At 41.8% G+C, this 12,012-nt stretch overlaps 2 protein-coding genes across 4 annotated transcripts in view; one reads left to right on the plus strand and one right to left on the minus strand.

Annotated features, from left to right (window-relative positions):
* The first annotated feature begins 126 nt into the window (after positions 1–126).
* LEAP2 (liver enriched antimicrobial peptide 2) lies at positions 127–2,917 on the plus strand. The gene is made up of 3 exons (XM_084762422.1): positions 127–417; positions 590–726; positions 998–2,917. The coding sequence occupies exons 1-3, from the start codon at positions 274–276 to the stop codon at positions 1,032–1,034; spliced, it is 318 nt and encodes a 105-aa protein (XP_084618548.1). The 5' UTR covers positions 127–273; the 3' UTR covers positions 1,035–2,917.
* AFF4 (ALF transcription elongation factor 4) overlaps positions 2,702–12,012 on the minus strand; it is a 72,340-nt gene continuing 63,029 nt past the window's right edge. For all 3 annotated transcript variants that reach the window (XM_084762418.1, XM_084762416.1, XM_084762417.1), the window contains 2 exons: positions 11,096–11,316; positions 2,702–8,540 (listed from right to left, as the gene is read on the minus strand). In XM_084762418.1, the coding sequence (XP_084618544.1) occupies positions 8,413–8,540; positions 11,096–11,316 (349 nt within the window). In that variant the 3' untranslated portion in view covers positions 2,702–8,412. The remainder of the gene's footprint in view (positions 8,541–11,095; positions 11,317–12,012) is intronic.

The following is a 12,012-nucleotide window of genomic DNA, read 5'->3' on the forward strand; positions in this document are numbered from 1 at the left end:
ACTCCCAGCCTGCTGAGCTATTTTAGAAACGTGGCCAGGTTCCTGGGCTCCCTCATGGATTCACGTGGCTTTCAGAGGGAAGGCTGGACAATGCTGATTTCTGATAAGATGGGTGTAAGGGTCCAGACCAGCATCACCATCAAAGTCCAGATGAGAGATCAGTGAGTGCAATGTGCCTGAAGTGTGGCCCTTGAGTACATTCCTTAGGTACACATTAACTTATAAAATCGATCGTGATTACAAACAAACTTTGCCCCATCTCATCTGGCAACCATGAGAAAGGCAGAGAGGTGTCAGTCTATAAAAGGAACGAAGACCTGCCCCCTGCCTCCCAGGCTCCAACACCGTCCTTTTGCCAAGATGGTACAGCTCAAGCTCTTAGCAGTGCTCCTGACTTGCCTGCTGCTGTTGGGTCAGGTAAGAGAGGAAACGCACACCAATGTTGGACACAGTAGTGGCAGTGGAATTCAAAGTCAGACCCAGTCCTGAGAAATGCAGTCCAAGCTCCTGGGAATGGCCCTTCTACTAAGGCTGTGCAGCAGAGAGTCGGTGCTTCCCCACCTGAAGTGAATATGCCTTTGCTCTGCAGGTCAATGGCTCTCCAGTACCAGAGCTGAGTTCAGCAAAAAGATCCCGGAGAATGACCCCATTTTGGAGAGGGGTTTCCCTCAGGCCCATTGGCGCATCGTGCCGGGATGATTCAGAGTGTATCACTAGACTATGCAGGTATTTGGCAAACCTGGGTGCAGGGTGGATCAGAGAGCCCTAAGAAAACAGAGGGCAGATCTGAGGCGTGTGTGTGTGTGTTTGCGTATGTGTCTCAGGGGGGAATATATGAAGTTTCAAGCCCCATGGAGGAGAGTTCCTTGACAGCCCAAGAACCATCCAGATTCCTAACACTGGGCAGATGAAACAAGGAATAGTGGAGGCAGTAGAGGTGACCTGGGGCTCCTTAGGTGTACACCAATCTTAATTACTCCATTTCTTCCCCTGCTAGAAAACGGCGCTGTTCCCTAAGTGTGGCCCAGGAGTAATGTTCACACCACACGGAAGAATCACCTCCAACAGTGCTCTGTTCTACGGAATATTGGTTAACTACATCTTGGCTGTAGACATTTAAGTGAAGCAATCTTGTGTTTTTAATATTTAAAGACAGGTACTTGCTTTAAACTGGTTTCCATTTCTTCTTAGAATGTTGCTGATTTGTACATAGATATAACTAAGTTTGTCAGAGTTTATTTTTCTACAAATACTATTAAATGTCTCAAATCTGAGTTCTGGCAGTCTGGAACTGAAACTTAACCGAGTCACTTCATATGTTATAGGAAACAGCACTCACTGTCCAACAAGTAGTGCTGCTCCACCTGGGAGGTGTGGCGAGCACCCACTCTTCAAAGATTCATACATAGGCAGTGCATAAGCTTAACAGTGGCCGGTCTCAGCAGATCAGCAGTGAGACCAGCAGTCGTGGCTCTTTACTCTGCAAAGGACTCTTCAGGCTGGCACATGCCACCTGAGAATGTGCAAAAGTGTGTCTTACTTTATGAACAGAAAACAGACCAAAACAAACAAAAAGTCTGATCCAGGTAGTGGTGGCCCAAGCCTTTAATCACCACAGTCAGGAGGCAAAGGCAGGCAGATCTCTCGAGATCGAGGCCAGCATGGTCTACAAAGCAAGCCTAGGACAGCCAGGGCTACACAGAGAAACACAGCTTCAAAAAAGAAAAAAAAAATCTGATTTAATAAAACAATAAGGGGCTGGAGAGATGGCTCAGTGGTTAACTGCACTGTCTGCTCTTCCAGAGGTCCTGAGTTCAGTTCCCAGAAACCCCATGGTGGCTCACAATCATCTATGCTGAAATCTGATGCCCTCTTCTGGCATGCAGATAGAGCACTGACACACATAAAATAAAATCTTAAAAAACAATAAGCTGGGCATGATAGTTGCACATACCTTTAATCTCGGTACGAGGGAGGCGGGTGGAGGGGGAGGCTGAGGCAAAAGTAGGCAGATCTATGTAGATTCAAGGCCAGCTAGGTATATATACTGGGTTCCAGGTTAGCCAGGGCTACAGTGAGACCCTGTCTCAGAAAACCAAAACCAAATAAATAAATAAATAGTAAAAATAAAAAATCATCTATGCCTTAAGGACATCAAAAAAGAATTGAAAATTTCTGTTGGTGCTGGACAATTGAGATACATGGACAAGGACCCATGGCCACGAGCTCAATTTTTTCTTTTAATTTTTATATTTATTTTATGTGTATTGGTGCTTTGTTTGGATTAATGACTTTTTTTGGGGGGGGGTTGTTTTTTGAGACAGGGTTTCCCCATATAGCCTTGGCTGTCCTGGACTCACTATGTAGAACAGGCTAGCCTTGAACTCACAGCAATCCACCTGTCTCTGCCTCCCAAGTGCTGCGATTAAAGGTGCGCACCAAGGATTCATGTCTTTGAAGAGTGTCAGATACAACTGGAACTGTAGTCATAGACAGTTGTGAGCCACCATGTGGGTGCTGAGAACTGAACCCAGATCCTCTGGAAGAGCAGTCAGTGCAATTAACCACTAAGTCATTTCTCCAGCCCCAAGTACAAATTTTCTGTAATCAGAAAATGAGACCTGTGCTGGTCGGACCAGACCTTTACAGAACAACAGATACAAAAGAGGATCTGAAGAAGTGAGAGCACAGTACATATAAATGTTATACAGAAAAGCTATCTGATATTTATTAAACTTAGTTTCTCCAGCTATGGTTTGGCATTATACAAAGCATCGTAATGACACAGTAGAGTTAAAAAGTTTTACAAATTGAAATGTGATACCCTTGTCTCCAAATATTTTAATTGCCATAAATTTGTTTAAAAATACACATTAAACGCATGTTTGACACTCTAAACTTTCTATAATCTCAATACCACAAAATACATATAATATACTATACAGATGTGGAAAATCTAGTTAGTATATAATACTTTGCTCACCATTAACAGCTTATTATGTGAAATGCACATACTGACTTAGAAATCCTAGCTTTTGAGCCCCAAAGTACCTCTGAAATTTAATGTATTGCAACAAATAAAAATCACAGTATAGAATTGAAATTTTGGTTGAAAGTGTCAGATGCCTAAATATTTTGGATAAAAGAAATATAAGACAAAGATTGGCTAATGTACAAGGTAAAGGCCTCCCTCCTATCAGCAACAGCGCCTTTCTGAAGAGTCACCTGGCCTGTACTTTATCAACCATGTTACTTCCCCTCCAAAACCCTCCCCAAATATCAAACCATTAGTTACCAAATGATTTTAATTTCAAATAAAAAGATCTTCAATAAATATATAAGCATCTCCATCCTCCATATATAAAATTTCTCAAAATCATTCAAAACAGAGGCTAGATAGAAATTTCCCTAACTGTGCTTACCAACCCGGTACTAGCCCTCAAGTGGGGCCTTCACAGGCCCTGCCAATTGAGCCAGTGCTGTTGGCCAGCCCCCCACCCCCCACTATCGAATGCTCGTGTCAGTGATGTGCCAGGTGTGAGCATAATGGGGACACCTCCGAGTCAGCAACAAGCTCAACAAGATGGACGCCATGGCACTGGTTTGAAAGGCAGCACTTCCAAACTGACGTCTTCCAGAGAGGTACAGGACAGGCATTACACCCCAGTGGCTGAAAGCTGAGAAGAAACCCAACACAGGAGCAGCACGGTCAAGCCGAGTATTATTAGGATTTCGGGGTGGGAGCTTGTCCGTGCTCATCTGAGAGCTCGCTCTGTGTTTAAGGATGATGATTTCTGCTTAGCTGAGCAATGGCAGCAAGGACAGAGGCGCACGCGGACATTTCTGAAAGTCAACTTCTTAAATATTAGCAATCTAAGCTGCTGAAACTCTGACTAGTTGAGACTTCACCTGAACACCTTGTTCTAAATCTCATTTACACGAGAGGTATAGCTTCTGTTTCCATCCCTGCTCTGGAGACAGCAAGCTCCTTTTAATAAACCACGGAGCTCTCGTGCAAATAGAAATTCTGCAGACCAGCACCCTCGTACTCTACTTTGCTTTTCTCAATAGGGTCTCTCTCTGTAGTGCATGCTGGTCTCAAACTGACAACCCAAGCACTAGAATTAAAGCATGCACCACCACACCTGGCTCACCAAACAACTTTTAAATGTATTTAGTTTTTGGAGAGTCGGTCTCAGTAGCTCAGGATTTCTACCTAACAAGGATGACCTTTGCCTCAGGGTGTATGCACCAGTGCTCCTGGCCCTCTCTAACCTTAAGGACTTGATGCTTGCTGGCTTGAAGCCGAATGTCTCCACTGGTAAGCATGTGAAAGGTACATTCACAAATGTGACAACTGGCCTCTTCAGTGCTTCTTCCAGATATTCATCCATTATTTTTTTCTACTTATTTTACTCACAGCAACACTAGGTGGGCAATATTACTGGAAAAGAAGTCGGCCTCTCCAACTGAGATGTGAAGATGGATAGGATTTGTGTCCCACACCCTAGAGGAATGATTTACAGAAGTCTGGATTTGAACAAGGTGCTCTGGCTCTCCAAGTCACTTAGGTTTAGTCTAAATACCACTACACCAGCCTAAAATGTCCTCCTCAATAGATGTCCTTGGGACCCAGACACCTATACACGCCTATAAATCAAATACACAATGATGCCATTTTGTTCAATTAGCTATTGGAAAATTAAAATCTTTCCCACCCTGTGAGAGCCCTATTGCACTACAGAAGGGCTCAAATATATTTCAAAAGTTAATTTACTACAAATCATAATAATTAAGCTTTAGCAATCTAAAGGAATACACATTGCACCTTCGAATGTTAATATTCAAGGTGCCAAGAACAAAGTGTCTTAGATCAATTTAATAAATAATGTGGAAATAGTTGCACTAAGCTAAAATACTACACACACACATTTTTTGACGAACTAATTCCATGTTTTCATACATACATACGTACATATATATAAAGTGTGTATGTGTACATAATTTTAAGATCCAAAGTTGCATACCCTCATACCTTGAAGAGTGCACAGCATCCCCCTTCTCAACTGAGCTAGGCATCACCCAGTGAAACTATTACTGGTAGCATTACAAACTCCTCCCAGCACCAGAGGAGTCTGAACTCCTGACAAGAACCTTTGTAGGCCCTGGCTACACAGTGCAAGCTCACTCATTAAATGACAATGTACCAGTTTCAGCTGTTAAATACAAATGATGCTGTCTAATCTAGCTGATTAAACCTTTGCTGAAAAGAAAACGAAGAACAATTTAAAAACAAACAAACAAAAAACCCCAGCTACTCTAAAGCCACAAGTGTGTCATTCAAAGTGCAGCCCAGATGCCTATAAATCCCTAGTGCACAAGTTTCCCAGAAAAGCAGGCAAGTGTGGATTCGTGCACATTATTCTGAACTTCTTTTATATTGGAGAATTAAATCAGTAGTGGTCAATCTTCTCTCTTCAGCAGCTACATCTCTGAATTTATCTGAAGCACTCATTGATAATAAAGTGACTTCATAGCTTCTTGCCCAGAAAAAGGTGTCTTTGAGCAAGGAAAGGGCTGGGTGCTCTCCAGCCAGAATGAGGCATGGGCTAGGCTGTGTAGTCCTAAATGGCAGGAGGGGAGTGCTCCCCACAGCCCAGCCTCTCCCAAGAAGGGCTACTGTGACAGACAGCTCCATCACTGCCTGTGTGGGGTGCCTGTCCAGAGAGTCCAGTGGTGTACGCTGCCGCCTCCTGCCAAAGAAGTGCGATCTTAAGAGCAGAGAACCGAGTATTAAAGATAGTTGCTATTTCTATTACTAACTATACAGTGAATACGAGTTTCAGACTAAGTTTGTAGCCACTTGTCACTGAGGGCACCTACTGAGAAGGGAGGAATGGTCACTTACTTGTAAAGGAGTCCAAGGCATGTGCTGGACATGACTGAGACAAAACATTTAAGAAGAAACACAGTTTTCTCACACACTATGACATCAGAACTCAGTCACTTAGGATCAGATTTTGATCCATTACCCATTTCTACCTGGTCGGGAAAATCCCCCACAATGAAAGGCTTAACAATTTCCTTCTCTGAGAACTGACAGTTTTAAAGAGAAAATATCTCAAAGCAGCACCATGAACATGTAGAAACCTCTGCTTTTAACATGACATCAGAGTCACCCTAGAGTGCACTGGCTACCTGGCAGCACACACAGACCAGCACTGCAGCTGCTGAAGGCTAAGAGCCCAGAGGGCGCGTGCTCCACTTCTAGGACCTCCCTGAAATTAAGGAGCCAGAGTGAGAGAGAAGAGGCAAGGACAGGACACACGACTGTTAGACCATGTAAGTTACTAGCACAAGAGAGCAGATAATGGCCTCTGAGGAAAAGTATTTCTTAAACACACTACGATTACATTAGAAAGGTACAGAGGCAATTTCTCCAAGGGAAAAATGTTAAATTCAATATAAGCTGTAGATATCAACCCTCAACAGTATGTAAAAATAATGAGGTACAAAGCAGTTAAGCTCTGTAAATATGAGACAAAGTTCACTATCTTCAGAAACAGGTGGTAAAAGAGACTAGAAGAGAGGATTCGCGACACCACTGGATGTGAAGATTTTCTATCCTCTTCCCCTTTCCCATTTCAAGTCTGAACAATCATCTACTAGTAATAGGGATTTTCTTCTCTCCCTAACTAGATGAATTTTTGGAATGAGAAGGAAAAGCCATTTTTTGAAGCAGCATTATACCCAATTGATTATACTAAGTCAGGTACCAAAGCACTAGCTTTTCTGAAGAAATCTGTCTTAAATGTGACTCTAAAGGAAGATTTAAAATCAAAGAGAATTTAAAATTATTATTGTAGAGGACCAACCGTGCATGGCTTATCTGGTCCCAGCATAAAACTTTATCTGTAAACAATCCATAGAGTTATCATTTAAAGTTAAAATTTAAGGCACACCAGACATGACGGGGTCACTAAAAAGTATAGAGGAAGAGAGACATTCCTCTCCCTTCACTGCTATATGCACCTTGTCGGGAACAGCAGTTTGATAAAGAATTGTTACAGAGCTAGCTTCCTAAGCACTATCCCTAATATTTCCCCTTTTCCAAGAGAGCTCACATTGAGCCAAGTTAGGTACTTTTCTAGTATGGACTTTCTTCTTTCTTTCTTTTAATGTGACAATGGATCATGTAGTCCAGGCTAGCCCCAAACTCACTGTCTAGCTTTATGGAGCATGAGGATGATCCTGAACTCCTGATCCTCCTGTCACCACTCCCAACGCTGGGATTATAGGCATGCGCAACCACGCCCAGCTGCTACTGTGGATTTTCTGATCCTGTCAGAAGCATACATCATTGATGAGGATCTTTGGGAAGAGATATTCATCATCTGCACTTTAGACATCGGGGCACCTCCTTTCAAGCTCCAGTTACTGCATGGTCATATCTGAGCATCACAATCTCTCCACCATAGGGGAAATCTACAGACTTTAACCCTCAAACATTATCAAAGAACACAGGCTGAAAGCTTCAGAAACTGGATCACTCTTTTAGGAGTAACTTATTCTGCTTCAATTAAGTGTCAAATGAGTAAAACAAACAAGAATGTAAAGTTTTAATAAACTCATAGTTTAAGATTGTCCTTTATGAAGCCATTCAGTATGATGTGCTTCCCCAGCAAATCCATCTGCTTTTTTGTAATGCATTAGATGCAACATAGTCACCTTGTGATTGCTAGTGTTACTAACACACATTCACAGTTTTGAAATAATGCATACCAAACCAGACCCACTCCATTTTTGCACCCATGTAGAATGCCATCTTCTCATGTTTAAGTGACTTTTCACATGTGGAAGAGCATCCTTAATACCAAGCATAAATCCTACAATAATAAAACTGTAGAATGATTTGAAATAACATCAGGTAAGTAGCTGTAGAAAGAACATGTCCTGTCTTAGACAAGCCAACTCTTATCTTAGAAGACATTAAGTAACACAGCTCCTCAAATATATAAATAAAATGCCTACATTAAATTTATGCTAAATATTCAATAGAATAAATCTATAGGCAGAAATAACTAAGTTTTAAACAAGCTCCAATGTAGGAACTTGAAAAAAATGAAAATAAATAGAATTTTACTTGATTATTTATGAATTGTAACTGGAATTGCAATTACTGAAACCATCTTGCTGATGTACTTGCAGGTTTAGAATTATTTAAATACTTGGGAATATTGAAAGGGTCAATTGATTTGATGGCTTTGGGCTTTAAGAAATAACAACATAAACCAAAGAGGAGAAAACCATTCCTCATTCTTAGTGTCGACTAGGTGGTGTGTTATGGCAGTTTTCCTTTTTGATGTGACACAGTGTTGTGGAAAAATCAGAGGCAACGAGAATATGTTCAGTTCAAGATATCAACTTGGCATCCTGCCGAAGCCAATGCAGTCCCTGCCGGGTATAACGAGCCAGATCTGTCATGATGCTTGCATTAAAGATGAGAGGGCCCATCACTTTGTCCAGTTCAGCGAAGAATTCTAGAAAATTAAAAACATACAGTAAGCATCACACATTTTTTGAGTCACAGTAAAGACCTGTACAGTCTCTCAGGTTCCTGAAGTCATACACGAGTGCAAACAGAAGGCACGGTAATGAGTTCCAGGAAGACTAGCACTGATGAAAGGGGCAACTGCTACTACACATTAAAAGTAGAGTCCTAGTGGCATGTGTGTAGCATCCCACTGGATTACTCAAAGCACTCTCTATCTGCTATTTCTATGCAAGAAGTAAGTAGATGGGCTGGAAAGGTGGCTCGGTGGTTAATAGCACTGGCTCCTCTTCCAGAGGACTCAGGTTCAATTCCCAGCACCCACATTTCAGCTCACCACTGTCTGTAACTCCAATTCCAGGGGTGTATCTAACACCCTCAGAGATACACGCAAGCAAAATACCAATACCCATAAAATAAATCATTAAAAAAGTAGTGGAGCCAGCCTGGTCTACAAAGTAAGTCCAGGATAGCCAAGGCTACAGAGAAACTCTGCCTTGAAAACAAACAAACAAACAAACAAACAAACAACAACAAAGTAGTAGAAAAAAGCAACTGGCTATGGCTTGTTTCCCACACTAGCCCTTGTATAGTTATGTAACAGTCTATAACCAACTTTTTTGCTATTATCAGATGCCATATAGAACTGATAAATCCCTTCTTCTTAATCAAAAGTTTAAAAATTTAAAGGATGGAAATAAGAGGATTCTTCCTAAGTGAATAAAAAAAGGCTCTATGCTGGGCTGGAGAGATGGATCAGTTGTTAAGAGCATGGTCTGCTCTTCCAGAGGTCCTGAGTTCAATTCCCAGAAACCACATGGTGGCTCACAACCATCTGTAATGAGATCTGGTCCCCTCTTCTGGCCTGCAGGTGTACCAGGCAGAGAATTGTATACATAATAAATCTTAAATTAAAAAAGGCTCTATGTCAGGATGGCATAAATGGGAAGAGGGGACAATAGTTTAGGATTTGACTTCAGTGCAGTGTTGGAAGCAGACAGGGATGTAGTACTTCTCACAGAAGAAATCTTATAGATATGCAGAGTGAAAGGGTTATTAAAGATAACATGCTAATCAAACAAGAAGTGATCAGACACCGAGTGAAATATCTCTACAAACTTCCAACTATTAAAAGCAAAAAGAATGTCAGAACAGATTATCATTAGTGGTTTTTCTTTGCTCACCTCCTCCCCGAGATAGGGTCTCAAAGAGCCCAGGCTGGCCTGAACTCCCTATGTAGCTGATGATAACCTCAAACTCTTAATCCTTATAGCTTCTGTTCCCAACTGCCCAACTACAGGCAGGCACCACTAGGCCTGGCACATAATGAAATTTCTATTTCCTAATAATGGACCTAAACAATGATCATCATGTATGTCAAAAGTCTAACTTAGGCCAGGAGGTGGTGGCGCACGCCTTTAATCCCAGCACTCAGGAGGCAGAGGCAGGCAGATCGATGTGAGTTTGAGGCCAGCCTGGTCTACAAAGTGAGTCCAGGACAGCCAAGGCTACACAAAGAAACCCTGTCTCGAAAAACAAAAAACAAAACAAAAAAGTCCAAGTCAAAGTTTAATAGGAAATGTTATATATCATGCTCATCAGAGTGACACTAGGTAAGTAATCTACTGACCTTAAAATTTTAAAAAACTTGGTGTATCCTAATAAGATGCACCACCCTGAACATTTGATCTAAATACTGAACTAGAATCTAATCAATAGAATGGAAAAAGAAGAGACAGAAGAACAAATGTAATGACAGCATGAGGAAGTAACCAGTCAAAGGAAGAATGAGACATATTCTCAACATCAATGGCATGGCCAAATAAGGGGCAGAAGTATTTAAGAGACTTACTAACAAAACGCAGCATTTAGACCTTGCTTAGATACTATATACAACAAATGTAAATGCTCTATTTTTTTAATGGTCCTCTCTCTTTTACACTTATCTGTCTGTGATTGTGCCACAGTGTACTTGTGTTAAGTCAGAGGAAAACTCTGTGGAGTCCCTTCTCTTCTTCCACCAAGTGGGTCCTGGAGCCTGAATTGAGGCTTGGTGGCCAGCGCCTTTACCCACTGCGCCATCCTGCAGACCCCAACTGCTGCACTGTTTAAGATGTATTTGAGACGATAGGGGAATGGGGATGGTGCTGCCTCCTGAGCTACATTCAACATGCCAGAATAGATTTATTTGTCTTACACCAAAAACTACTTCTAGTTTATCTTGTGTCACCAGGACCACAAAAGCTATCTGTCTATGTCCCTTCCCCCATCTCAGGCCATCTGTTCTCTGTCCGTCATGTTAGAGACCAAACTCAAGGCCTTATGCGTGCTGAACAAGTCACCTACAGGGAGCCATGCACAGCTCAAGGGTATTTTTAACCACATCTAGTCACATTTAGTATGTACCTAAACAAAGGAGGCTATTAGCAAACTGATTATGATTGCCTGTAAACCACGAAATAAACATTCTCCATACACTTAACTAAATTACTAAGGTTTCTTATAACAATTCTGTCCTCAAAGTTTATCCAGAGCCCAACAAACCTTTTTGTTCTTTGGAAAGCTGTTCAGCTTGGTCCCAAATTTCGGTGGCATAGAGGAAGTTGGACGTAACCTGGACGTAGCTTGCTGCCATCTGGTGGATCTTCTGTGGAATGGTCACTGAAGAACCACTTGCTGAAGCACTGCCGCCCCCAGAAGAGTAACTTCCAGAGTTGCCTGGTGACAACTTTGGAGAAACAGGGGATGGCATCCCAACAGCTTTGCTGCACACAAAGAGAAATAGGATGCTAATTCACATACACCTAGTGAGCACTATGAAATCAATATACTACAGGATGGAGGCCATCCTGGACCATAGTGAAATCCTGTCTCAAAGGGCAAATTTAAAAGGCTGAGGATCTAGCTCAGTGGGAGAGCACTTGCTTAGCATGCAAAAGGCTGTGAGTTTTAACTCAGTCCTGGGGATGGGTAGACAAGGGGAAATAAGATGGAATGTCAACTCACATTAACACAAGAACTCAACAGATAGACCCAGAAAATGAAAAAGAAAATGTAAAAGGTTGCAGGGTGTTTTTTCCCTTTTTGGGTGTAGGCAGGAGGGGTTAATATGAGAATGGAAGATAACCCCAAACCATGCCACTTTACTCTGGCAGTGCCAAGATCTGAGTGAAGTTGAAACCTCTGTAACAAATGTAAGTAACTGTAAGAACTGAGGTACTGTTAACAACTTAGCTATTTGGGAACGAGTGAGGTGGCTCAGGAGTAACAGTGCTTGCCACCAAGCCTGGAAACCTAAGTATTATCCAGGAACCTACATGGTAGAAGAGGGGAGAAACAAAACAAAACCGTAAGCTGACTCAGATGTCTGATAGTGACATGTCGCACTTCTAATTTTTTAAAAATTATGTTCATTATATACTAAATTATCAAATTGGAAAGAATAACTTAAAAAACACTTC

The sequence above is a fragment of the Acomys minous genome, assembly GCF_964271855.1.
Source record: "Acomys minous genome assembly, chromosome: 16".
In the NCBI taxonomy this organism is placed as follows: Eukaryota; Metazoa; Chordata; class Mammalia; order Rodentia; family Muridae; genus Acomys; species Acomys minous.

What these genes read in the sequence shown, in the direction of transcription:
- LEAP2 (XM_084762422.1), top strand. Translation starts at nt 274, where the DNA reads ATGAGAAAGGCAGAGAGGTGTCAGTCTATAAAAGGAACGAAGACCTGC. An exon ending in GCCTGCTGCTGTTGGGTCAG is followed by an intron (nt 418 to 589) that starts GTAAGAGAGGAA and finishes TTTGCTCTGCAG; the next exon opens with GTCAATGGCTCTCCAGTACC. An exon ending in TGTATCACTAGACTATGCAG is followed by an intron (nt 727 to 997) that starts GTATTTGGCAAA and finishes TTCCCCTGCTAG; the next exon opens with AAAACGGCGCTGTTCCCTAA.